At 31.4% G+C, this 27,923-nt stretch overlaps 1 protein-coding gene across 3 annotated transcripts; it reads right to left on the reverse strand.

Moving 5' to 3' along the window:
- Positions 1 to 1,216: 1,216 nt before the first annotated feature.
- On the reverse strand, positions 1,217 to 27,901 carry LOC127717645 (heat shock 70 kDa protein 12A-like). 3 transcript variants are annotated; one of them, XM_052223369.1, is made up of 12 exons: positions 27,813 to 27,901; positions 24,827 to 24,918; positions 11,766 to 11,895; positions 11,300 to 11,350; positions 10,566 to 10,644; positions 9,652 to 9,719; positions 8,179 to 8,248; positions 6,125 to 6,314; positions 5,244 to 5,541; positions 4,259 to 4,480; positions 3,232 to 3,388; positions 1,217 to 2,336 (listed from the first exon to the last, which is right to left on the reverse strand). In XM_052223369.1, exons 3-12 carry the CDS (start codon positions 11,865 to 11,867, stop codon positions 1,303 to 1,305), a joined length of 2,271 nt encoding a protein of 756 aa, XP_052079329.1. In that variant the 5' UTR covers positions 11,868 to 11,895; positions 24,827 to 24,918; positions 27,813 to 27,901; the 3' UTR covers positions 1,217 to 1,302. The 3 variants fall into 3 exon arrangements, with proteins under 3 accessions (XP_052079329.1, XP_052079330.1, XP_052079331.1); XM_052223370.1 differs by lacking the exons at positions 24,827 to 24,918; positions 27,813 to 27,901 and adding an exon at positions 20,530 to 20,681; XM_052223371.1 differs by lacking the exons at positions 24,827 to 24,918; positions 27,813 to 27,901 and adding an exon at positions 16,255 to 16,285.
- Between the last annotated feature and the right edge of the window lie 22 nt (positions 27,902 to 27,923).

A 27,923-nucleotide genomic window follows, 5' to 3' on the forward strand; every position in this document is an offset into this window, starting at 1 on the left:
GTAACAGTTAGTGTTCCTCTTTTTACCAACAATCTCTGTGGATTGTTACCCAGTGAAATATCACGTTAACATTCCAACAAAGCGTGCCAGTATATTACAAAGCCGGTTTTATATCCATATCATATAATCATGCTTACATACATTTGCCGCAATGCCATTTCGAACATGCTTGTAAATAACTCCTTTGGAGAAATGTTTCTGTAGGTAGAACAGTTCTTTAAACGAAATCCGTTGAGGGTGAAAATCCACGAGCTCAACGTATGACTATGATATGCAGATATGTAATTGTTATACGATGGAGCAGAGGGTATGTTTCTGCTGTGAAGTTATGTGTCACGATCAACAAAAAGTTCAAGATATGAAACAGACATTCAACTTCCGGTAGTATTCTTAATATCACGTTTACTGGATTATATGAGATGCAAACACTCATTTAAATATGAGTCCTTAGCCAGTAGGCTGTATTCAAGTGGTTGTCGTTGTTTAATGTCTGTTATATCTGTATTTCGTTTATTGTTTTGTCATAAATCAAAGTGTTTTTTCTTACTGAAAACGCTGTTTGTCATGTTGTGGCCTGACGATATGGATTCTGCTAATTGTTGAATGCCGAACCTTGACCTATAGTTGTTTAAATTCACTACATTTAACCTCTGTGAAGTTGTCTTATTGGCAATCTTGTCGTGTCTCTTTATCTATATCAACATTTATTGTATCGGTAGGAAAAGTCTATCTTCAGAGTCGTTATGAAACTACCTATTTCCTACTACCTAGTGGTGGTATGAATCTGTTGTGAATACTTACACGATTTTCACATTCCAAAAGATATGTTTTTGTATAATCAATCACTAATTATCTTTGTTCTTTCATTAATATAGCAACTTTGACTTCTTATCCTTTAAACAAGTATGCCTTTTTCTAAACTTTGAGACGTAAAAAGTCCGCCACTTAGCAAAAACCAAAAAAATCTGAAACCGGCATCATAAAGTTGAATATGACCTCTATCATATATATTTACATATCGTTATAAAAAATGTGTAATTGAATGTATATAATTCGCAATGAAAACAAGAAAGAAGAAATACCATCCGCAGTAAAAAATTAAAAGTCGAAAACAAAAGAGACAACACATGGCCGAAACAAACAAAAAAGAGACACTAGCTCTAAAATTGGAAAAAACTTCAGTATTTGAAATCTTGTATAACTATTGATAAACAAATTCTATCAAAAGATCATTTATTTGAAACTAAAAGCCGCTGCCTATATGTACAATCAAAATGTAGTTGCTACCTCATGTCATAAAATTTAATTCAGGAATCTGCAAACACCTGCAAAGCATTTCCCCGTATGCTCATCCCGGGCCACTACTTTGAATTCCGTTTCACTATTTGATATTCCTATCTTAAGACGTGTTTCCCTTCTAAATTTTGGTAACTTGACACGGATGTGACCTATTTCCCTGCAGTTATTCTTCGATATAATTTTTGGTGGCTTTGTATCATCTGATGCGTAAATTCGTATAAAAGCTTCATCTTGTTCGAACGTTATCGGAAAATCGTACTCGGTAACTACCTCGTTTACATGGATAGGTTGACCTTTTTTAATAATCGTATGGAACTCTTCTTCAGTCGAGGTCAAAGGTTTGAAAGACCGATCAAAGCACTGGTACATATTCTGTTTGTCAACACCAACCAGAATTGCTATCCCATAGTGACACTTTGCAATTCTACCAACAATAGGTGTTTCCATATGGCCCATAATAACTGCTCCCTTCAAAACAACTACATCCGGATCAAGTGGACATATGACGGTAAGATTAGTAAACTTTGTTTTCATTGCATCCTTTAAAAGGTCACATGCTGCATATCCACCTACTAGAAGGATAGTTGAAACCCCCTTTGTTTCTGGTTGATCCAATAAATCTTGAACATATTTGCTGACTGTGTCAATTCCTTCTTTGAAAATTTGCGGCAAAACACCAGGGAGTACTTGAAGTTTGTTTGTTACTAGTTTAACCTGATCCTTAAATTCCTCAGCAATTACGCCCGGGTTTGACTTTTTCGCTTCTATCATTAATGATCTTGGAATCTCTATTGTGACTTTGTTATTAGATGTAACAGTTCGCTTTTTCAACTCAACTGTTCTCGCTAGTTCGAGGTAATCGTCCCGGTTTTCGGCAATGAACTTAGTTACTGTACTTTCACCAAAAACATCGCGCAAAAGTTTCCATATCCCTTCATTGATAGTATTTCCTCCCCATGGACCACCGGAGGCGCTGTGTATTTCCATTAACTGCCCCGATGCTAATACTTCGTTTGAAGTTATATCGACTGTTCCACCTTAAAGAGAAAAAAACAACAAATATTTAAAGCATCAAAATTATTCGATATTCAAGAACGATAAATACGTCTGTGATAAGATAAAAGTTTCGTTGGATAGAAATCGACCTTATATGCAACGTATACAGGTACATGTATTTAAGTTTGAATGATTTTGGAACATTCAAATACGTTTGATAGGCAGATTTTTTGTCTGTTTTGTATTTTGTAAGGTTCTTATAACAACTCAATATTCAAACAGTTACAGACTTTCCTTAGAGATTTTACAACCCGAAATAGGTTAACATATATGTATTGATATTCATTTGCATAATGTCGAATTCAATCCGATGCAGCTTATATCTTACCATGGTTAATCTAGAAAGATAGTACCATATAATATTCTGGAAAAGATATTGTTAACTCGAAAACCAGAACTGGTTAAAATATGTATCAAAGACCGATTTTTATTAAAATCCAAATAACTAGAACTATTTCGTTGGAAGTAACGAGCAGTATTTACAAGCATATTGCAGTGACAACCGTGAGAATCTGCTCTGGTCAAATTGAAGTAAATAAAGGTAAATAGCATCGTAATTTGTGTTTCAGATTCCAAAATATCTTTTGCTTCCAGGATTACCATTATTACTGAAACTTTTTTTAATTCGACAAATCCGAATGTACTGCCATCCTAGATTTTCTTAAACATAGTATAAATAAAGTCTTTAGGGAGAGAACAATATTTAGGTTATTACAGTTTTCTTCAAAGAAATTATTAATGCATGTATGCAAGTTTATATAACTGAAATCGTCAGTAAAGTGAGATAAGTCTCTAACAGAATTGATTTTTTAACATTTCTTGTATGCATTTTATCTTATGTATGTATATAACTAGAAACTTTATTCAAACATTTACCTCCAAGATCTACCACGAGGAACCTTGCACCAGTATCAAAGGATCCAAGTTTTGAACCTTTTCCAGTTGTACGTTTTTGTATTTCTAAACACTTGCAACATAATGCGGCTGCTTCTGGTTCTAATGCTAGAGTTAACCTTTCTTGATCTATTCCTGCCTGAAATAAAGTTCACCCATCTGTTTCAAAATTCTTCTTTTTTTTGCAAATATGCATTTTCTTTTTAACTGTACAAGAACCTACTGCTGTACAGTATAAAAGATTGCCACCACCTTCCGGATTTTTTTATTTATAACGATCTTAAACTTTGTATAAAGACTTTCTTTAAATTATAAGAAATATTTGAAATATGTTTGTTCCTGTCAAAGATCTTCAAGTTATTGTCTGAATGAGGACATATAAATAATGTGTTATTATTTAAATATATTAATGATTTTTTGGCGTTTAGTGACATAATAATTACGTATATCCCCTTCTAACAAAATTAAAAGGTTAAAAGTTTAACATGTGTTTACGACAACTTTAATTAATAAATAAAGGCAAGATTTACTAATGTATATCAATATATCAACTGTTTAACAAATGATAAGTTTATAGCTATCAAACCAGGTTATATCCAACATTCCCTATATAAGGAAATGCCTGTACCAGGTTAGGGATATGAAAGCGGTTTATTTATTCGTTTGATGTGTTTGAGTTTTTTTATTGTGTCATTTGGCAAGGAACTTTACGTTTTAAATTTTACTTGGAGTTCGGTATTTTTGCTTTTTCATATAAAGTCCAGGTATGAAATCCAATTTAAGATCCAGGCTTAAACGTTGCTATGCTAGAAGCCATATTTGCCTTCATCCAAATCATCAGTGACACTCAACTCTAAATAGTTGGACGGACAATATACCATAAGCGGAGTAAAACACAAGACTTGCACTAACATGATAGCTTTATATAAGCGTCTCCCGCTGACATGCACCACTTATCAAATGGTAGTTAAGTTCAAAACAAATTATCATCAACGTATCCGCTTTGTACCTTTTCTGCAGCTTCAAGCATGAATTGTCGTGCAGCCTCGTTCCAGATTGCAGGGACTGTAAGAACCCAATGAACGTCATTTTCCTGTAAATCCGTAACCTTTTCTTTTGCTTTTCCAAAAATCGAGTCTTTTATGTTCTCAATACAGTAGGCAAAAACATCAACCGCTTTCATTTCTTTCTTTCCGGTAATGTCTTTAATTGTCATTGATTTCTTTAGATTCTTAAGAAAAGTAAAACATGGTTGTTATTGAGAATAATACATATACATGTTACAGTTTTATGGTTCGTAGAATCAATAAGGTCAACTCCAGGATAGAACAGACAAATTACATGCTGGCGTAGAGTAAATCACAGTGAATCAGGTTTATGGCTGGTGATTTGAGGTGATCACAGTATGATTTACGACTCACTCATTACCTTTTAATGGAATATACAGAGTTGTATTTTAAAGCGAATCGTCACTAACCACTAGCTAAAAAATTGCCATCACGTTTTTATCTTAATCCCTCTGTGTGTACTATACACATATATAAGAAATTTAAATCTCTAAATCTTTGGAGGTTTAGTAAACAATGACCTGTACCTGTACCAACTTTTAGTTATTTATTAAGAATGGAAAAAAAATACATCACAACAAAGTCAATTGAAGCGTAACCTAAGTGAATCGGGTTAAGTATTTGAATTAGTTAATATGATAACATAGTTTGGTTTATAATATATTTGACACAGGTGACAATTATTATCAATAGCATGATAGTTGAAATGGCTTGATTGAGCCTAGGACTAGAATTCAAAATAATTCTCGTTTTGTATTTTACATTCGACCTTGGTATTGTTTGTCATTCACAAGAGTTCTTATATTTTTCTCTCTTTTTTCTTTCCCTCTTTGTGTTCCGGATATGTTCCGAAGTATAAGTTTAATCTTTTGATAGTTATGTTAGATAATAACCATTCTAGATATAAACAATATGAAAGATATTCACCATATTATTATACAGTTGCATTTTAAACCGACTAAAGTAATACCACGTTTGTGCTTCGTCAGGGTCATTCTGCAGTAATTCAGAGTACATCGATTCCGCTTCAAATCCAAATGCTACAAATTCTCGATCAGGGTTTAAAAGGAGCACTGTTGGTACTTTTAATGACTCCAATCCTTTTTTTCCTATTCCCATTACATTTATCTCGAGTGGGTCTTTGATGAACCTGTCTTTGAATGAATAGGCACTACCAGAATAGGCTGACCCAAAATCAATTGCTGCCACCATTAAATGTCGTTTTCTAAAAGTTAAAAAAATCATGATTAGATAATGTACTAGTATATCATGTATATCAAGCACAAACCAATGACAAATATCTCACTAAATCATGATGTGAAACCACATTTTTTTCGTGGGTAGTTTTAAGACGTTCTTAATACTTCAATGGTTCCCTCTTTTTATTTAAATATAACAAAGGATCATGTTATCATTTACAACAATTTTCAAAATACATATTTTCTACATTAAATATCTAATCTTGTGTAATTTAACATGCTTTCACAGCAAAAAAAAAATCGCAATGAACCTATCCAAACCCATACGTAAAAAAACAGCAATTAACAAAGCACTGCAAAAACAAATATAAAAAAAAAAGAAAGAATACAAAAACAACGGGATGAACCTCACTACATTTCTTATCAGGAACCAATGAATACCACAACTGAATACTGATAACGATTGATTTTGTACTTTGTCTTGATAAACTATAGAAAGTTCTGTTTTGTCATTGATAATAACTCGACATACTAGTACTAAATAACTAAAAGTCATGCAAATAGCAAAACATCATATTATATAGAATCAACCACATAGAAAAGTCATACTTCCTGTCTACTATTGTCATCTCTTTGAATTTCTTTGTAATATCTGCAGCACTTTCCCTTGGTGGTTCATTCACTGTTTCCTCTGACTTCCTGTGATCATTATTTTGGTTTGGAAAAGCATCTTTACTTTTAAATGTCTCGCCGAATGATATTCGAGAAGTTGGCTTTGGTTCGGGATCAACCTCTTTTGCTGTAATAAAAAAAGCATCTGTTATATGTAGGTATTGACAAGTTCAGAATGCATCTTTAATCTTTATGCTTTTCTGTTTTAAGAACTTAAGGATGTACACCTCTGAGGATCCAACCATTTTTAGAACTAAACTTTTTTCTTTACCTGATTTTTGGGTTTCTATGACGGTTAAAAAATAATTGGTTAAGAAAAAAGTATATGGTGGTGCACTTCTTTTTTGGCTACAGCCCTTTAAAAGTACCCAATTTTGATGATTTTCCCATTTTTCATCAGTTTTTATCCATTTTGGGGCTATTATCGTGAAACAGTTAACAGTTCCACAACTAAACTTTTGTTTATACTTTCAATAAAGATGAAGTGGACCAATCTGAATAAATTCAACTTGAAACAACTATAGGTTGGTGTTAACATAAGAAAGTTCTATCATATTTTGATGCTTTTTCGTGTCAAATTTACCATGCTGTCAATTTTGTAAATTTGTGATTTCTCTCTTTAAAAACAAAATGCATATTATTTAAACTTCTTTGTTATAAATGATTGAAAAAATACATATCTAAGAAATTTAAAAAGAAAAAAAGTGATATGGGATGTACATATTTCTTGTTAAATCATTTCTTGTACCCCTCACCCATTTTCTCAAAATTTTGGCTAAAAAGACTGACTTGATTGGTAATAAAATTTTAAAATTTTATTCCTAAAACACTACTTATTGTAAATACACAATTTGTTCACAGAGTTTTAAGCTTGATTATAACATTTTTTAAATTCATTGGTATTTTCCACTTTTATCACATGTTTTGGAAATAATTCCATAACAAGATTTCAACGAGACTGAAACGTCAGAAGAATACATCCTTTATCAGGTTGATTTGTTTTCTTATCCTTTTATATAAAAAAATTACCATTATCTGTTTATCTATTTGAATGTAAAAGAGAGGAAAAAGAAACCAGAGGAACATTTAAATTCTCGTCGAAAATAAACTGACAACACCATGCTTAAAAAAAGAAAAAAGACAAACATAAAAACAATAGTACACAAAACACAATGCAGGAAACTAAAGACTGAGCAAAACAAAACCCATAAAAAGCTAGGGTCATCTCAGGTGCTGCACATGTTTGACAAAATCAGGCTATCTAGACAACTTTTGTCCTTGTACTTTGTCTTTGTTCGAATACCTACCATTACGGAAGAGTCAGGTGTTGCAGTTGCTGTTGTTTATTAAACTTAAAAATATTCGTGGAAATCCTTTTGTATATATCCTGAACTTCTACTATTCTTTTTCAATGCCATTTGTCTATAAACCTTATGGAAATATATATCGATTTTCGATTGTTATATACTCTAGTTTCATTTTCTCATTCTACCCCGATAGAAAGACAGAAAGAAAGAAATATTCATGTTTTAAAAAGGCCCGATTGAACATTTTCCGGATAGCTTTTAGTAAATTTCATTATAAAGATTGTATTCAAAAAGGAGATAAAGATACATCGGGTATAAGCCTACATAGAAAGTAAAGGAGTCGTGTAAGAATTGAAAACATGATATATTTGCATTGAAAATACTATTCAAGTCTTATGAAACCATTTTCAAAATAAACATTACAATGCCATGGCAAAAAGGACCAAAAAGAAAACACAACACGACATGGAAAACCTACGACTGGGCAACACGAAATCTACCAAAAACCTGGAGTTGTCTCAGCTTTTCCAAATTTATTGTGTTTTCTGTTCGAAGCTTTAATTTCTCAGATATATGTTTTATGCATCTAAGAACTAAGACAACATATGAGTAGAAGTATTAGTTGTTGTTGGTATTGTTATAAGCTTTGCGCAACCTGTTTGTGATCGTGATAACTTTAAATACCTTTGTGGTTGCTGTTGTTGGTAAAAACGTCATCCTCGTCTTCCTCGTCTACATAATCTGGGAAACTGTGCTGAAATTATAACAACCACACTTTACAATTAGCCTTCATGACATATTTTCTACTAGATTGAAACAAAAGAGAGGCAATGAAACCTTTTTTGAACATTCATGTATTCGTGTTACTATAACATGTATAAAAATAACCTCAAATGTACATATAAGATATTTAAGAGATTTTAAGCATCATATTGAATAAGGTAGATTCGCCCAAAGCTTTAGATGAAATTAAAACTCTAAGCGTAAATATTAGTTAATTAAGATGCCAACAAACTGTTTATGCAGTACAAGAGCCTGAAATGGAATTGATTAAGTGGATCGGTGCAGACATTATGCCTTTAAACACGCCCTCAAAAGTTGTGGCAAGCGTTATTTTATGGAGCACCTGAGTTTTTTGTGGGGTTTGTGTTGCTCGGTCTTTTTTTTCTACATTATGCTTTGTATAATATTGGTTGGCTTTTATTTTCTTTCTTTGCCATGGAGTCGTCAGTCTATTTTCGACTTATGAGTATGGATTTTCCATTGGTATCTTTCGCCTTTCTGTTCTAACACGCTGTGATCATGATACATGATCTCTACATACAGCATCGGAAGTATTGTCCACATTCTAACTCGACGTGCCTCGTAATTTTACGCAGCAATATGAACGTTTAACTTAAGCAAGGGTTTAATCGCCGAACGCTATATGACCAAAGTAACCATATTTCAATACCCCAATCAACCTTTTGGTATCAAGTACAAAACAATCAAGGGGCCACTCACAAATAATAATTCGGGGATAAACATGTCAACATTGCACTTGTATTCATTAGGTATTTATCTTTTCAATTTATTCGCTATTGTTGGGTACCGAATAAAATACAACTAATTTTGGCTTTTTTGGAACTTAAAGCACTTCTCATTTAGCCCCATAAAATATAGAGGTATGATTATTCTTCTGATCAATACACCAAATAAACTCATCATAGATGCAAGGATTGAAATTTTATATTTGCGCCAGACGCGCGTTTTGTCTTCAAAAGACTCATCAGTGACGCTCGAATCAAAAAATGTCTAAAAGGCTTAATAAAGTACGAAGTTGCAGAGCATTGAGGACCAAAAATTCCTAAAAGTTTTGCCAAATTGCTAAGGTAATATATTCCTGAGGTAGAAAAGACTTAGTATTTCAAAAATTCAAAGTTTTGTAAACAGTTAATGTATAAGTATGAACATATCAATGATAACCAAAGTCAACACAGAAGTACGGACTACTGGGCTGGTGATACCCTCGGGGAATTAAAACTCCACCAACAGTGGTATCGACCCAGAGGTTGTAAATAAACTCATCATAGATACCAGGATTGAAATTTTAAATGTACTATACATATTTAAAAGGTTAAAAAAAGATGCCTCGGAGTGAACATCTAAGGTACTCACAGGAAAGATTTTATGATTTATCTTCTTGAAGCATTTAATCCACTTCTCTCTTTCGTCGTCGGATTGTGCTGAAAAACATTTTGATCGATGTTTTGATAAAGTTGTATATAACCCATTTATCACAGATTGTAAAATCAAAAGTTTTACATTCTTAATTATTGACAATACATGATAAGTCAGCGTACATGTTAAACATTCTTTAAAGGACATTTTTTAAGGTATAATATGAATTCAGTATTGACGGTCCCATATAAAAAAAACTTGCAAGATTCCCAACCTCAACGAAACAATTCATTTATAGCATTCTGCAATTCTGTGAATTAATGTATTTTATCGTTTGGTATTATTATATTACGTGCAGAATTAGATTAGCGAAAAAAGTTTGCAGGGTTATGAGATGGGTTTAGCCCTCACAATCACGTTAACCCGTCCGCGTTATTTACTAGACTGTTCCAAACCAAGAACTATTTAAGAAGGTGTTTTGTGCCATTTGGTTATTTGTAACATATGGTTATTTGTGACATATCATTATTTGTATCACATGGTTATTTGTGTCATATGGTTATTAGTGTCATATGGTATTTTGTGTCATATGGTTTTTGTGTCAAATGGTTATTTGTGTCAAATGGTTATCATTCATTTGGGTAGTAGAAATCAGGCAGTTTCATTTTCAATTTTTTTCACATTTCATCCTGCCAGGTCTTTACAAATTTGACAAATAGTTTGGGTTTTGATACTTGTTGAAATCCATACTATTTAGTTTGATCTGGGTTAAATAAAGATCAATTTGATTTCTCTTTGTTTGCATACGTCTTCAGGAATGGACAATCGAACTATTCCTTCGATCCTAAAAACGTAGCAATTATTGTGAACGGATGCTCAAGCTACTACAAACTGTTTAATAAACATGTTACCTTTCAATTTTATCCTTTGGCCTTCATTGGAAGTTAAGTTAAAACATTTTCCGTCTTTCTTTTTGTCAATATCGGCGAGCTGTTTAGGATAACAATATAAATTTTTTTGAAAATAAACACTTCTAATGATATAGATATCTGTAAAATGATTTTGTTAAACTACATAGTTTTCAGTGAAGCGTGCCGTTGTATAAAACCTTTCTACCTTCTATATAAATAGCGGCTTTGTAGTGAGTCTTTTTGTTAAAGATACAATGTATGCAAATAATAAATACTGTCTTGTGTGTTCATTTGAAGCAGTTTCTGGTGTGTTGACCAAAAATTTCAAAATATTTTGCTCATATGTCTAATATACCAATCTGAAAATGATTAATATGAATATGAATTTTGTACCGTCAACAATCGTGATTATCCTGATTTTTTTACTCAACTATCATATACAGGTTTCCATTGATTCAATGCGTACAGCCTTTTCAGTGTAAATAAAGGCAACAGTAGTATACAGCTGCTCAATAAATAAATCCGTGTGACAAACAAAAACCGAGTAAACACATCAACTATAAGAGGAAAACTACGGAACAAAAGAAACAATGAACTGCTACAAATACAAACGCCAACATTCATACAAACTGACTATTTGATAACTGCCATATCCCTGACTTGATACTGGACATTTAAAGAAAAGAATTAAGGGTTGAAATAGAATCACTAATTCTCATATTTTTAGAACTTACTATGATATTCATTTGCCATTTCGCCTTCTGTGTTGCATGACTAGGTTTTTTCTAAAACAATAAATGACATGTGAAGATCAATGTCTGCATATCAAGCATAATTCGTATAATTTCATTTGATTTATAAACAGACTATTAAAGTTTCATTCTGAAAACAATTTGACTGTTGTTTATGAAATTGATGAATGAAAATGAAATTTGTTTTGGTGGTTTTTGTGCATATAGCTAGTCAACTGTTTCGGTTCCTATACTTTCTTGGCGTTTCATTATTCGACTTTGAACGTTCATGATGAAGACAAATCTAGAAAAACAGTTCGGAAGCATAAAAGGTATAAAGTGGTGTTTTAATTTTTTCATGAAAAAGTTACAATAGAAAATTCACATATAAATACAAATCATACCCTTCTTATGGAAAAAATCTAAAATATATTTCTCAGTAACTATACTTATAAAAATATTATAGAACCTCATGTTGTCTCATTAATCCATCTTCCGTCAAGATAAACCATCGGTCTTGGTAACCTCTCAATATTGAGATCCTCCTCTTTAATATTCCTTCCATGCCCATCTCACAACACACTGATACACACTACAATCTAAAATAAAATAAAGTATATGTTTTAGCTTAAGATTCTGTAAATTAAAGTTCACAGATTTATAGTAGTAGCCATCACAACCTCTTGTTGATATTTTTCCTATGACGAGAGAACAATTAATCATCTGTATATGCAGCAACATAAATGTTTTAGAGGACACATATCATTTTGTTTTATTTTGTCCCGCATAAAGATTTGTGTTAATACAAATATTTACCTAATTACTACTATTCATGGAGAAATAGGTGAAATTCAGATAAATTTCATTGTAAAACTGGGCAAATTGTTAAAATCAGCTAGGAAATTAAATTACTTGTATTGTTATAATGATATTTACTCTTTTACTACTATTATCATATATATTTTTCTTACAAATAAAGCATTCATTCATGCATTAAAATGAATAGATGTGGTTGGTGATATGAAGATTTACGTTTCCAAACAAACAAAATCTACTCATTTCAAAGGGAACCTAATTGATACAATGCATTTTCCAATCAACTGAATATCTGCATTTGCTCCTTCGATATAACCCACCCTTCTGTATTAAATCGGTCTCAATTGATAAAATTTATTTATAGAAACCTTTTCTAAATTAGTTCGGGTTAAAACAATTGTCAATACATGTTAATTTTCAAAATACCTGATATGAGAATTTTCACCCTCTTTAGTGAGAATTTCAATAAGTGTACTGTATAGTTTAAGTTTGGTGTACATAATAATTATAAAAAATCGAAATGGTATGACTTAACAATAGGATAACTGCTGTAAACCAACTTATTTTCGTTGATACTTTATTTCAAGTGTAGCTCTTTCTATCCAACTTAACGGCGATTTAGTTTCGCTAATTTCAAATTTACCTGATGAAGTTTAATAAGGAACGATCCAAGTTTAACATATTCGCGACAATTTACATTCGCGTGTTTTTTATTGTCTCGAAAATATGTTGGTTTACAGAAATCAGTAGATAACAATATGACGACAATGTTCGGTTTCTAAAAGTGAGTAAACTCCTGTCATATAGTCAGATGTAAACGGCCCTTACATGACAAGAGGTTAGATCAAAGGATCGGGATAAAGAGCACAAACCGTCTAGTGTAATTATTTTCCAGCACTATTGTTATAGTACAAATTATTATTTTGTTTCTAAGTATTATACAAGCAAATTGTGCTGGTTTTTTTTTCTTGCCAAACATTAAAACTGTCTTATCGGTAAATGAAGCGAATAAAGACCGTCAGCTTGTATTGGCAACATGGTTGAAATGCTCAAATAATATGGTTTCCATGAAAATCAATATACTTTTATTACAGTTACAATTTATCATGGTCACTTTATCAGACTAAAAATAGATAAACATATCATTTAAATCACATTCTTCGATGTGTTGGATACATAATCACAAGATTTCAATGTATAGACTTCTTATCAAAAACGGCGGTAACAACCACTTGGTTAATATCACCAGCAGTAACATCGACCCAGTATTTGTAAAAAAAACTCATCAAAGATAAAATGATCGAAATTGTGTACGCCAGACGTGCGTTTTGTCTATTGGATCAAAAAGGTTAAAAAGGCTAAATAAGTTCAAAGTTGAAAAGCATTCAGGACCTAAAATTATTTAAGTTTATCTTCGATTTGTTGGAAACATAATCACAAGATTTCTATATATAGAATACTTATAAAAAGAAGGTCGGATGTAGTTAGATCATATTATACTTAATAACATTATCTAGTTATAATTTTGGTGGGAGGATAAAATTGTATACATTAAGTGCGTGTGTAAAGATGATGGCACGCAACATACTACATGATAACATAAATAATATGAGTCACACAATTCATACGAGATATGATATTGATACCTGAATATGCAACAATAAGAAATTAAAGTTTGTACTTTGAGTTCAAATTTTCCCAAAGTCCCTAAATATAACAATAAGGAGATGTGGTTTGATTGCCAATGAGACAACTATCCACCAAAGTTTAAATGAAGTGGAGGTAATCAATTATAGGGAAACGTACAGGCTTCTATCATGAGAAAAACCCATACTGTATAGTCGGTTATAAAAGGCCTCGACATGAAAGAATATGTTACAATTCAATTAGGAAAACTATTTGCCTAATTAATAACAACACAATTTATAAAAAACAAATATGTGAGACATGAACCAACGACAGCAACTAAACTACAGGCTCCTAACTTCGGACATGCACATAAAAATATGTTGCGGGGTTAAACATGTTTAAAAGCGCTAAACCTCCTCTCATCTGCAGCATAAGTACAAACTAAAAATCATGCATTGTAATAATCTCAAAATAAACAAAATATCTCCTATAATTTGAATATATCATTCATTTTTCGCAATGATTTGTTAAATGGTTAGTTGAAGTTTGCAGTGATTGGTAACATGAATACACTAAGAAGACTATAACTATCCATCAGAGATAAAAACTATCCATCGAAAGCAAAAGAACAAATCATGGAAACTATTGTCAGCCAGAGACCACCTTCAATGATAAAATAATGTCATACCGTATAGCGAGCAATGAAAGGCCAATAGATTTAAAAAATAAAGGTGATTAAATGAGTTTGTAAATGCGCATCAGGTGCAATAATAATTTGTACCGTTTATTTTATAAAAGCCAACTCGACAACGACGCTGAATAGTTGGTTGTTGTCTGTTGTCAGAGGTACAAACCTAGGATTTTTATCAAATTTTGCTTGGGTGTTTAGTGCTTATTAACCGTAGTTTAATTCTAACGTACTGTATCACAATGTCACTGAACTCGAAAGGAGTTTTTGTAATGTTTTGATAACTGATCGGTTATGGCCTTCTGGTATATTTCTTAAGACTACATAAACAAATGTCATGATGTCTTTGTGTTCAACATAAACTTCCCCACGGCACCTTACTAAAAGCCGCAAGAAACTTTTAAGAGTAATGAACCGAAGAGCTTAAATAAGAGTTATACTTGCTGAAGAAGTTTTGTGTTTTAGCATAATTGCCTTACCTAACCGACATGACTTTAACACACTTTTCTTAAATCCCCGTTGATAAATTCAAAACTCATTAAAAACTAAGGTTCTACCAACTTCGGGCAAAAATGACTATAATAATTTGGATTTGTTTATATTTACAGTGTGGTCACATTGCTCTTCGCGTGTTAATGTCTTTTACATCCATGTTTTTCAAATGTTTTGGTTTGCACTTGTCAGATAAATCAAGAAAAGGGGTTAGGACGACCGAAATTAAAATATACAATTCATATTATACTGATGCACTTATATTTTTTGAGGATCATACCCACACGGACTTATGGAGGATCTTATTTCTGTACATAAAAAAATGTTTGATACTGAGTTCAAACCAGCCATTTTGACTTAAATCAATTAATCAAACAAACAAAAAATATCCATGTGCACACCATGAGTTTCCTTAAAAGCCTTCATCACGTATCCTTGCAACTTTTTTTGTGAAATTACCTGTGTGAATTTGTTTATTGCTTCATTCAAAATATAAACCCAGCCTATATAATGTTTAAACTTCCAGTAAAGGGTTGAGGTTGACATTACAATCGTATAGGTTCTATTTACTTTTTTACACAGCTTGTGTAGTTTCTTGCGCTAAATGATGGCCATATATCTGCCATTTCCATACTAAGTATGTGGAACTATTCATTGTTATATTGAATCATTAACAGATCGGTTGGATAACGATAATAATGTGCAACCATTAAACTGTTAAATTCTCATTGCATGATATTTGTCAGAACAATATAATCGGTTGGAGAAGGTGAACTGTGATCTTTAAGATGAATAGTTCCAACTTTTTCGTATAATATTAAATGTTCAATAACAGTTATCAAATCAAATCATAGTATCGACGAAGATAGTGTATTTCTTTATATTTGCGAGATCTCGGTGTCAAAAACTGGAGACATGAATTGTTCGTTAAGTAACGAGCACTGTTAACTTGCCTTTAATTCACCAGGTGCGTTTACTTATTTCGTTTCGTGTGTTAAAAAGCCAGACCCTTTTCAGCCATTACTAAACAAAGAGATTTCTCGAAAATCTTTACTTTAAATTTTCTGTTTAAGTAATATAGTATTGTTACCTCTAATATTTATTGTATTTATGCAACATTAAATTGTTTATTTTTTAAATAATTTATTTCTGATTGATTGAAATATATGATATCGCTCCGTTATGCCGATAGAAATTACGCTACATTTGCGTTTTCTGTGTCTAATTTCGCACTATAAAAAACTTAAAAGATACAAACAAGAATAAATTATTTTTCCTAAACACGAACTTTGTAAATATTATAATTTCAAAACATGTAAAAATATATTCCTACTTTACAATATGTCCGATACTAACATTTCCGGGGGTAATTGATTAAAATTTAAATTGCATCTGCTACAGCAGAAACTATCTGTTAACACATCAATACACTTAATATCGAATATTTTTAAACTGATTCTATAGCTAAGTTATAAATGAGTGCATTTATAGAGTAATAGATAAATCGATGCTTGGTTGTAGGGTGAACAATGAAATCCTCATCACTTTTGTTTATCTTATAATTTCTCTGTAACAATTGCAATGTCAAGTCAACAGGATAATGGAAAACCTGATAAAAATATCTAGACACAAGTGTTATCTATGGCTCTTTGACAGAAAATCTTACTCTGGTTTTTGGAATGCTGTCTATGCACTCCAATACATTGTTTAAGCAGGGTCAATTTAGATTTCATGAAATCTTTACAAACAATTCATGGCACTGTGTATAGACTGGGCGGTCATCCCCAAAACGAGAAGCGTTGGTTAATATCAGATTTTTAATCAAATCAACTATCCATACACTGCCATTTGACCCTCGGAGACCAAACATTATTTCAAGTCTTCATTTTTAAAGTGATACGAAATACAAATAAAGCTTACAATTTCATCAGTCCGAAATAAAGACAATAGTAGTAAACCGCTGTTCAAAAGTCATCTTTCGATTTTTCTGAAACAAATCCAGGTCACAAACCAACTGAGAGGACACACATCAACTATAAGAGGAAACAAAACGGAACAACAGAAACATTGAACTGCTACAAAAACAAACGCCAATATACATAGAAACGGACAATATGATAACAACTGCCATATTCCTGACAAGCGTTTTTCTAGATTTACTTTTATTCGTATACAAATAAGATGTGGATTGATTGTAAATGGCACAAAATCCCAGGAGAAACCAAATAAAGTAGAAGGAACACTAAAACGTTAACATTTGAAGGTCAATTCTGTGTAGTTGAAGGCATGGAGGTGTCCTACCGCATATATCATACTTTATTTTAACAGTGTTGTTAATAACCGCTGATATGAAATCAAGTAGTTTTACTTTCATATATCGGTATCAGTCTATTACAGTGGGTTTCACACATAATCCTCATAAACTGTACAGGACGACACGACCATGTGAAAATACAGAAATTGATTTAGAAAAACAATATAAAATTTCTTGCTCCAAACAATAATCTGTATGGCAAATGAGTATGTAACCCTAATAACAAATACAATATTTGGGAAAAAACATAATGCGTTAAACCTTCATCGACCAGTCTATTGAGAAAAAAAGAAATACTCAAATCACACTATCTAAATTATCACCATTATAAAGACAGTGATATTGTTTGCCTCAAATTACATCCGAAATTCGGCTTTTTCCCCTAGAGAAAATTCCCAATTACTAAAAAAAATGGCTTAAAATTCCTCCCAATAAGTTTTACATTTTTCCCTAAAGTGATGGCATTGGTATTAATGAACGTAAATTTCGGATTCATGTTCATTATTTTGATATTATGAAAGCGCTTTTGAGATCCATGTTTCTGATCAGAATCATCACGGTGTTTGTAACACATGTGGTTTTCAATGCATTAAGTACCATAGTTGTTTCCGTCTCTTTCACCTCCCCAAAAAGTACCTTTCAGGTTTAAATGTCTGACAATCAAAATATACGTGATAAAACTGTGCAGACAAGACAGTAAAGTTTAGCAAAAAATCGGATATTGCTTAAAATAAATTTACCAACTTCCCAAATTCAATAAAAATTATGCATTTTTCCCCAAAAAAAACGGTAGAGGTAGTTTTGAAAAAAGACAACAATATCACTGAAAGAGCATGTTGCCTAAATTATGCTGTTATAAATATTACTTTTATAAAAACAAATCATGCATTCCTATTCATAATTGCAAGATGCATAACTGCATGTTGTGAGACTTTTAAGTTGTAAATACCTTTGGGGGAATAGGTGTGAAACAAGGTAAAAATAAAAAATAATCTGCTTTAATCAAGTTTGAAAAGTGTGCACTTGAAATATTTACATAGAATCATTTACCTTTCAACTTAACAAATGTTAAAGATTCGTGTGAAAATCAAAAAAAAAGTACATAATCCCCTTGAAAATAAGTGGTCAAGGTCTAGATAATCTTATTATTTATGTTTCTTTTTAAACTTATTCATTTGTTTCTTCGCAAAAAGTGACATCAATGATCATGTTTACAACATTATTTTTTTCTTTTAACAACACTTTTTATAAGGTCCGAATGGGGGCGTTTAAGATCCGTTAAATTTAATTAATTTGGTTTTTTTTTTTTTTTGCAAGTCTAAATTTCTGCCCGAACCAATAAAATTTATAACTTGTTTCAGTAGTGTCGATAGATATCGCCTTTCCTTTCGTTTCGTCTCGAATATTGTTGATATTAATCAAAGGACCAAAGCAAGTTAAAACAGTTACATCAGATAATCAACCAATCTTTAATAATTTTAATGAATTTACACTGTATAATAGGTTAAGGAATTTACAAAGAGGTTATGATATTAACCGACAAAATATTTTCGTCAAGTATTTTTACAAGTGTATTTTTTAGATCAAATGATATATACTCTAATTGTTAGAAAACACATAATACAAGTGTTGAATTGCTATTTGAATGTTTACAATATTCTGCTATAAAACTAAGATAACGCTTTTCTGGATTAAATTTCATCCATAACGTTTGAAACTAAACGTTTGAAAGCAAAATATGTATAAATATTTGAATTTGTGAAGAGATATCAGACAAATATTGATCTGAAAAGAGTTAGCAAATAAGGGTAGTTCTTGCGTGAGGTAATTGAAACATTAGTTGCTAAATATTTTCCCAATTTATCAACGGAGTATCTAAGAATAGGTTGTTATAAACCATGTCATAAGTCATTCACTGACTACTGAGCTGATGGATATTCGGTACTGGCATGATAATACGGATATTGGTTTTTTTAGAATTACGAAATCAATTCAGATTAAGAAATATATCTCCTTCGTGCATTGCTTTGATTCCAAGTTTTTGTTTTGTTTTACTTTTGGTGATTTTATCAGCACTTCTACGTTTGTATTAGGTCTTGGAATTGTAAATATGTTGGTCTCCATCATCACTGAAGAGACATTAATTGTCGAAATTCGCATATGGTGAAATACAATTGATAGCGTTAATGTTATCGAATAGATGATCAAACATACAAAAATATACCCTAAAAATATAGAAATAGATATACAGGTATTGCATGTTGTCTATCTCAGATGATTGAAGTGGTCACTTTTAATTGGGCTTCGGTTATAACTTAAGCAAAATTTCTTGCTGGCCGGTAGACTTCGCTTTTTTTCAATGTTCAAATTTACTAATTCCAATCGACCATTTCACGGTTATTGCAGCCATGTGGAATAGGGGGCAGATTTTCATAATGGAGGTAAAATAGTTTGAAAAATACGGAAAAACATCATTGAAACAGAGCAGTTACTTGGAAGCATAGGATTTCCCGTCTTTTCATGCTATTTTCACCTCTGTTAAAAAACATCTGCCCCCTTATACAATATGGCTGCTATAACCGTGAAATGGCCTATTAGTGGCATTTTTTTATACATCAAACTGTCCCTTTCTCATTATGGTTAAAAGAATCCTATACATCTCACAATAAAAATATGATGTACTGAAACATTATTTTTCGAAAAACATGGTTAAAAGATAATATACACAGCAGCTATTATTGCATAGGGAAAAAAACAGAAAACTACATACGTTTTGGCTACTTTTGATCTATACATAGCAACGTCATTAACTAAATAACTGCACAATCTGCTGATTATTCGAAACAACGTGCGATAATGGTAATTAAGTTGTTATGCATTTAAGCTGATCTGATATGTAGGTGTTTATATTATAAGGTGTACGAGTCAACATTCATTACAAATCGCATATTTTTCTTGAAGGTAAAGCTATCACTAAATAGAGGAAAACTGTAATTTGATATTTTTCTCCGTGAGGTCGATGAAGGGGGCTAAAAGTAACGCGTAACTGATGCCCTCGTATACTTTCTGGAATCTACGTTTACTTGTGTGTTCTTTCTCTTTCTTAATTGAATAAAAACTTTAAAGACGTGCTCTTTTTATGTTTTATGTACATGTTTATCGAAAAGGACTAAAAATGATTATACATTGCAATATATATATTTCGTTATAAATTTTTACTCGACTAATTTGAATATTTTATCATTTAAAAAAGTGCGGGGATTTATTTCTGAAATATAACAATGATGATCTTACCTTATGTATAGCGCGCTGCACAAATACCTTGTATCATGAACAGTTAAAAGCTAAATAAGGTATGTGTCTGTCCTCGATATGACATTTAGATTCACCTTAGTATGAATAAATAGACGTTTTCAGAAAATTATAAATACTTTTTAACCTTCGCTGCAGGTTATCAATATTTAAATCTTGAGCGAGAGTGTAATTTCAGTAAATACGCAGTACATTGATTTTGTGTATTTTCAACAAGATTAAGATTCACATAAATAGTTATAAAGATTAAACATGTATTCACCACTTGTAAAAACATAGTACAATCTCACATGTCTCATAATTTGAATTGTTATTTGTATCAACTTTTTTGTTTTTAATAAATATGAAATTTATATTTTATATGAAAGAAAGAAAAACTGCAACAAGAAAAAGTCTATATTTCTAATACATCTACATATTTGAGTCCTTAAAATGCGTGTTATAAAACCAGGTTCAATCCACTATTTTCTACATAAGAAAATGCCTGTACCAAGTCAGGAATATGACAGTTGTTATCCATTCGTTTGATGTGTTTGATCTTTTGATTTTGTCATTTGATTAGGGACTTTCCTTTTTGAATTTTCCTCGGAGTTCAGTATTCTTGTGATTTTACTTTTTGTTATTCCTTTTTAGTATCATTAGGCTGCTGTCATATTGACGTATACTTCAAATATATGTTTATTTATATGTTAAAAATTATTTCTGGACGTTTGGCAGTCATTAAACAATATTTCAATTTAACAATGTTTCGTATTGTTCAATATATTTATTTAAGTCATACTAATTATTAGATAATATTGATTATTATTTTTTTCTTTTTGTTAAGAGTTCATGTGATATCAACCAAATAATAGTATTATATTGAAAATTTAGGAAAGATAGCCAAAATAGGTTGAATTTAGCCACAGTAATGATTATGTCCAAAATTAGAATGTTACGGTTCACATAATATTTATTTTGGTTCAATCTGAGCTAAAATTTTATTCAAGTGGTAATAATTTTTTTTTACTCTTTAACTTTTTTTCAGACACAATAAAGGCAACAGTTGTATACCGTTGTTCAAAATTCATAAATCGATTGAGAAAAAACAAATCCGGGTTACAAACTAAAACTGAGGGAAACACATTAAATATAAGAGGAGAACTACGACATAACAGAAACACAACATTAAAATGTAACACACACAGAAACGAACTATAATATAACAATGCCCATTTTCCTGACTTGGTACAGGACATTTTAAGAAAAAAATTGTGGGCTGAACCTGGTTTTGTGGCCAGCCAAACCTCCCGCTTTTATGGCAAAGCATTCATCCTACAAGATTAAAATATCCGTCCAACCATTATTATTGCTTTTCAAAGAATTTGGATTGCATTCAAGAGGAATCTCTGTCTTGTCTAGTTGCTTAATTTTCATTTAATACTTTGTAATCTACTTTTAACCTATATATAGCTTAAACATTTAGCTTAATTTTATTGTAAATTTGTGAGTACCGGAAAACAATTTCTTATATGAAAGTGATTTATAGACCCAATCGGTCGGGTGTATTTTTTGTATTTGTAACATATTCGTATTTTGTTTAACTGTTATTACACATGTCACTATAATAAAAGAATGTATTTATATGATCATACATATTAAGTTTACATTTTCAAGCAGAAAACCAGAAATTGTATGCTTCAAATTACGTGTTGGATTTAAAACTTGTTTTAACTTAACTATCGGTAAAATTACTTGTAGCAGTAGGATTGATAAACCCTCCATTCCCCAGTATTTTTTGAAAAATATTATATTTCTTTTTAATATTGTAGCTTTCTGCGTCCTTAATTCTTTTTCATATTAGTTTTTATAAATGTGCATTAAAGAAGTCCTTCTTGTATTTGCTGAAGTAAACATGATTTTGAATTTTAAATTTATTAAAATTCTAATACTTTGTAAATGAATAAATCCTAACAAATGTAAGCAAAAGGTTTTCAGAAATTCAAATGTTCCTTTAACTATTAAGTATAAGTTAAATCTTAAGCCACTTTACTTCAGTGACCATAACAAACAACAAAAACATTGTACGTGATTATATAAACGAAATCAGATCTATAAATAAATTTAGAATGCGTACTTCAAACAAAATGTATATTTTCTAATAACATGAAAAAGCCATAGGAATATGTTAAGATATCTATTGTCCCAGACATATGCATGCCCGTGTGCAAACGTTCGGTATCAACAGCAGAATCATACGGCAATATTTTTCGAGAGTGCGTAAAATATAAGCCGCTCGCCCCGATGTGAAGCTTTTTGGCGAGTGAGCGCAGTGAACGAGCGAAAAAGCTTCACATTGTCGAGTTGGTGATATTTTACGCGTGAATGCAATGGACGTTCTAAGAATTGAATACCATCTTTTCAGATTTTTTTCTGAAGAATGTTAAAGAATTTGAAATTGCTACAATAACCAATTTCTATACATGCTTGAGATTCCAGAGTATAAGTTTGCACGTAGAGGACAGCTCAATCAAAGGTCTCATAGTTAACGTATCAACCGCCGTAATAAACTAACTCAACGTCAAAATAATCTTACAAATAAGACTATGTTATCTTTTTTCAAAAACAAGTGTAGGCATAAATTATCGTTCAACACATATTTTATTAGAAAAAAAGCATAACATATCGCCAACAATTCAAGATAAAAAGGTAAAAGAATAGCCATGTTAGCTTTTTCTCGTCCTACTAAAAATATGGAGTTAACGAGAGATATCTGTCAACAACACTTGATTCTCATAAATGTATTAATATTGTAGATATTAGCGTATCACATTTTTAAAGTTATTTAGAAATTACTGAACGATTAAGAAGTACTCATCGGAAAGGATATCGTGTTCCTACCAGCTGATAAAGCTACAAAAAATGTGGCAGTGGAATGACCTAAATACTACACAGAAATTGGGAGGAATGAAAGTCTTATGCATTCAATACGGTCGAAGAATCCGGTCTCGCCGCTTCTTTTTGAAGTTCATGACATTCCCTCGGGTTTTTGTTTGCTACCTTTATTTGTCTCTACTTAACCGATTTACGAGGTTTGAACATTGGTAAACTACTTTCGCCTAAAAATCCAGTGGACGTCGTTGTTTGTAGACTACTATGATAATTGATTTTCGTATAATGTCATTCGAATAAATGAAGCTAGCTAGAAAACCTCTAATCTATTGTTATCCCAGAGCTTAAAATTCTATAAAACTCTCTGTTGATAAATTTAGATATTATCAAATATAAAGGTTTTAACTCCTTTAGACAAAGTTGACCACAGATGGATTTGGCTATTCCAAATTATTTTATGCCTCTTTTGGTCATATAACTTCTTATGTACTCTTGTATTTTTACATCTTTTGATCGCAAAATTGTTGTTTTGGGCGATAGTGACGGACGTTATACCAGAAAAGCGATTCGGAGACATAATTCACGCTTTTTTTTAAAAGACAATAGAAAATCGGTGAATATTACTTTGAAAATTAGGGACAATGTGTTCAAACAAGTTATCCCGATCTTTAGAAAGATTTAACATTTATTGCGGAACAATTAACGTAAGTGTTCGACATAAATTGAAAAAGCACAGTTTGTGCAATAAATTCCATTTATTCACGATGACCCTTTTCGTATATTTTGGAAGTATGCCAAATTGAACATATGCAATAAACCGACATAATTAAAACAGCCATATCGTTTCAAATATTTGGTTTTAAAGTAAACACATATGTATTTTTGCAATATAGGTTGATCAGATAGCCCTTCAGTATAGTTCAGGGTAGAATTAATCAATAATTTGGAAAGATTACATTTTTGCGTGCTGGGATTATACGATAAAACATAATTCGTCTCAAGTTCATAGTTAACAAACTAGTACACTTGGACTATTTTGCAATAAAATCAGGTTACTTGTATTTTCCTTTTGAGATCTTACAATTTTCATTGATCAACATTTTAATTCCTTCTGTTTATTTGTCCTAACCTATATTTTAGAAAATTTTCATTATGTTATATTGTTTTCAGACTATAACAAGATAATAAGACGAGAATCAATATTTGCTCATTTAAGAATAAAGAATTCAACATTTGAAATCTACCTATTGTACATAATATTATTTTGTTATATCAAAATATTGACATTAGACATAAAATTTAATTTGAGGTTAAAATGCCGGCGTTTTCTAAGGTAAGACAAAAATAAAGTATGAATTTTTATCAGCAGGTGTGTATATCTGTTTCTTATTTCTTTGTTATCACTTACCTTTTAAAGATTAAATTCGATTCTTTTATGTCAAGATTTGTTGGTGGAAAGAAAAATGATGCATCTTGTGTAGATAACATTGGTTTTCATTCCTGGAAATCAAAACAATTATTCAAATTGTGGTATTTAGAACATAAGACTTTTTATTTTTCTATAACAGGTATTGTCGCTAACCACAGGAGCAACGAACTGTTACACATGTGTTACATAGTATAACAAAGCACAGCGATATAATATATCTTCTTTTTAAGCGGAAACTTTGTCCATTGAAAGATTTGTTCATGAGTATATAAATTCAAATAAGTTATTATTGAATGATTTGTTAAAAGCTAGTTTGAAGGCGTCTCGTGCAAACAAAAACGTTTAATGTTTATGCTCCTATGTCTGTCAATGGTTGTTTCGTGCCATAATTCCATGCTTTAAAGTCATAAAAAGGGTGAAGTGTTGATGACAGATCTCTAATAGTTTGAACTTTTAGACTCGGGATGATTTAAAGCTTGACATATTGAATATACACCTGTATACTATAAACAAGTCTAAAATGAAAACAACGTTCAAACCTATGATTGCGTTGGATAAAAACTGCAATTTTTATACGTGTGCATGCAAAACAAATTTCTTGTTAGAGGGGTCTAAATACCTGTATACTATATATATACACCTGCGCATCTGGTGCAGAAAAATTGGTACCGTTATTGGTATGACCACCACTGGGTCGATTCCTTTGCTGGTTGACAGATAGTCCCCGAGGGTATCACCAGCCCAGGAGCCAGTACTTCAATAATGGCATGAAAATACGCATTTTGTGTTATTAAAATTTGCTGTTACAAAATTTTGGAAATTATTTAAAATGAAGGAATGTATCTCTCTCATGCAAAGCTCTGATTTCTTGCCCGGCTTTGGCTATATTTTTTTGTCCTTTTTGGTTTATAGCTCTTCATCTTTTAAATAAGCTTTGGACTTTCAAATATTTTGGCCTCGAGCATCACTGAAGAGACATTGATTGTCGAAATGCGCATCTGGTGCAGAAAAATTGGTACCGTTTATATTCTGTCTATTGTTGAAAACTGCATGCTGTTCCCTAGATACTTTTTGGTTATTTTTTCTCGTTCGGTTCCTGTCAAATGACGAATGCCCTACATACATATCTTTTTATTGGCGATGTATATCGCAGGCATGTAATGGATGTAGTCTTCATCTATGTCCATGGTATGTTAATTCTTTCATTCAGGGTAAACATTAAACTGATTAAGACTTTGTCAATATTTGTACTTTAACAAAATTTTACTATGGTTTTAGTCATTTGATGAATGATCTAAATATTTAATCAATAATGTTTTCGCTAAGATTAACGAATTTGCAGAGTAAAGGAAGGTTTGTATGTAAATGATGTTCAGTATATGTCAATCTACATTACTATAGTAGTGTTTGCAGAAATCTCCTTACGTGAAACTTTTTACTACTTTCTAAACCATTGTAAATATAGATTTTCTTAATAAATAATACCAGAATATTTGTTATCTAAATATATCTGTACGTATTTACATCAAGTTTACAGAAATTAAAGATATCTCAAGTGGAATTAGTGGTAGTTACGTTTATAAATAGGGGTAATCATTAGCAAATGTATATAAAGACATGGTTTCACAACGTAGAGCATTAATTATCTAAAGGATACACATTCCAATGTAGGATTGTTTAAATTGCGGTTAGATATTATTTTTGAGAAATAGTAACAAGTTTTGGATTTAATAACAATATATATTTTATATAGAAATCGAACATTCACAGAAATTGTTCATTGAAGTCGATAAATGTACATGCATGTAATCTGTACGACATCACTTTTACATCCTTTAAAACCAAATGCGATCTTGCTCTATGATACTCAGATTAAATTTAAAACTCCTTCCATTTTATATTTTCAATAATGGCTATGTGCTGGTTAATTAAGGAAAACAACTGTCAATCAGTATTCCATTGTAACAGTTACAAATTGTTTCAAGCTCTAAACAAATTTACGGTTTTTGTAGATAAATGCCAAACTGTCAATTTAAAATATCTAAAATATTATTTGACTTTTTTCTTTACTTTTTAATAACTCTTAACTAACTCTAACCTTAACCAAACTATAACCCTAACCATTACCATAACCCTAACCAAAGTACTAACCAAACCCTAACATTTACCCTAACATGATATAAATATAAACTGGCACCATTTAATATTTTCTGTACTCGGAAAGTTACATATGTAAACAGTATTCGTTGCAGTGCGTTTATCGGCGTTGTGTTGACACGTTGTAGGGAAGTAAACAGCAATCGCCGGAGACAACCAGTGCAAACTAATACGTAGACTGGTTCCCTGTCTTTTATCTGTTTGACTCTGACACTGACAAAGGTGTCTGAGATACCAGTGTGTTGTAAGGGAGAGGACCAGCCTAACTAATACAAAGATAAAAAGGTACATTTCTATTATTATTATTTTAATTATCCTCTTATTGCTGTACTGCAAGAAATGTGCAGATTTTGTTAGAAATATCAATTCGACTCTCGATAAATAGGTCGGAAATGCTTTTATCACAAGTCCACTGAAAGTGAAAGGCGTTATTTCTTACTAATAAACAGGTTAAAAATGAAATTATAAGTGCAAAAAAATACATGACAAAAAGATGATACTAATATATAAATCTTAATATAACAAACATAAATATTTTCAAAGACAGGCGAAAGATATTAAAGGGACATTCACACTCAATCGTCGAAAATAAACTGACAACGCCATTGCAAAAAAAAGAAAAGGACCAAAAGATGGACAACAGTATACAAAACATAGAAAACTAAAGACCGAGCAACACGAACCCCACCAAAAACCAAATATTTGAAATTGCAGCGGATTAGATCTTACATAAAATCTCCTTTAATTAAAATTGTAATTATCAGAAGGCAAAAACTACCCAGTCAATATCGGAGATCTGTGTTCTTACCTTTTACAAACATACATGTAAAGTCCTTATTTTGGAAGATTGATTGTCAATACTTATTCTATAAATAACTTTTCGTTTAAATACAACAATAGTAAACAATGTATATCTTTT

The sequence above is a fragment of the Mytilus californianus genome, unplaced genomic scaffold (genome assembly GCF_021869535.1).
Source record: "Mytilus californianus isolate M0D057914Y unplaced genomic scaffold, xbMytCali1.0.p SCAF_10, whole genome shotgun sequence".
Taxonomy (NCBI): domain Eukaryota; kingdom Metazoa; phylum Mollusca; class Bivalvia; order Mytilida; family Mytilidae; genus Mytilus; species Mytilus californianus.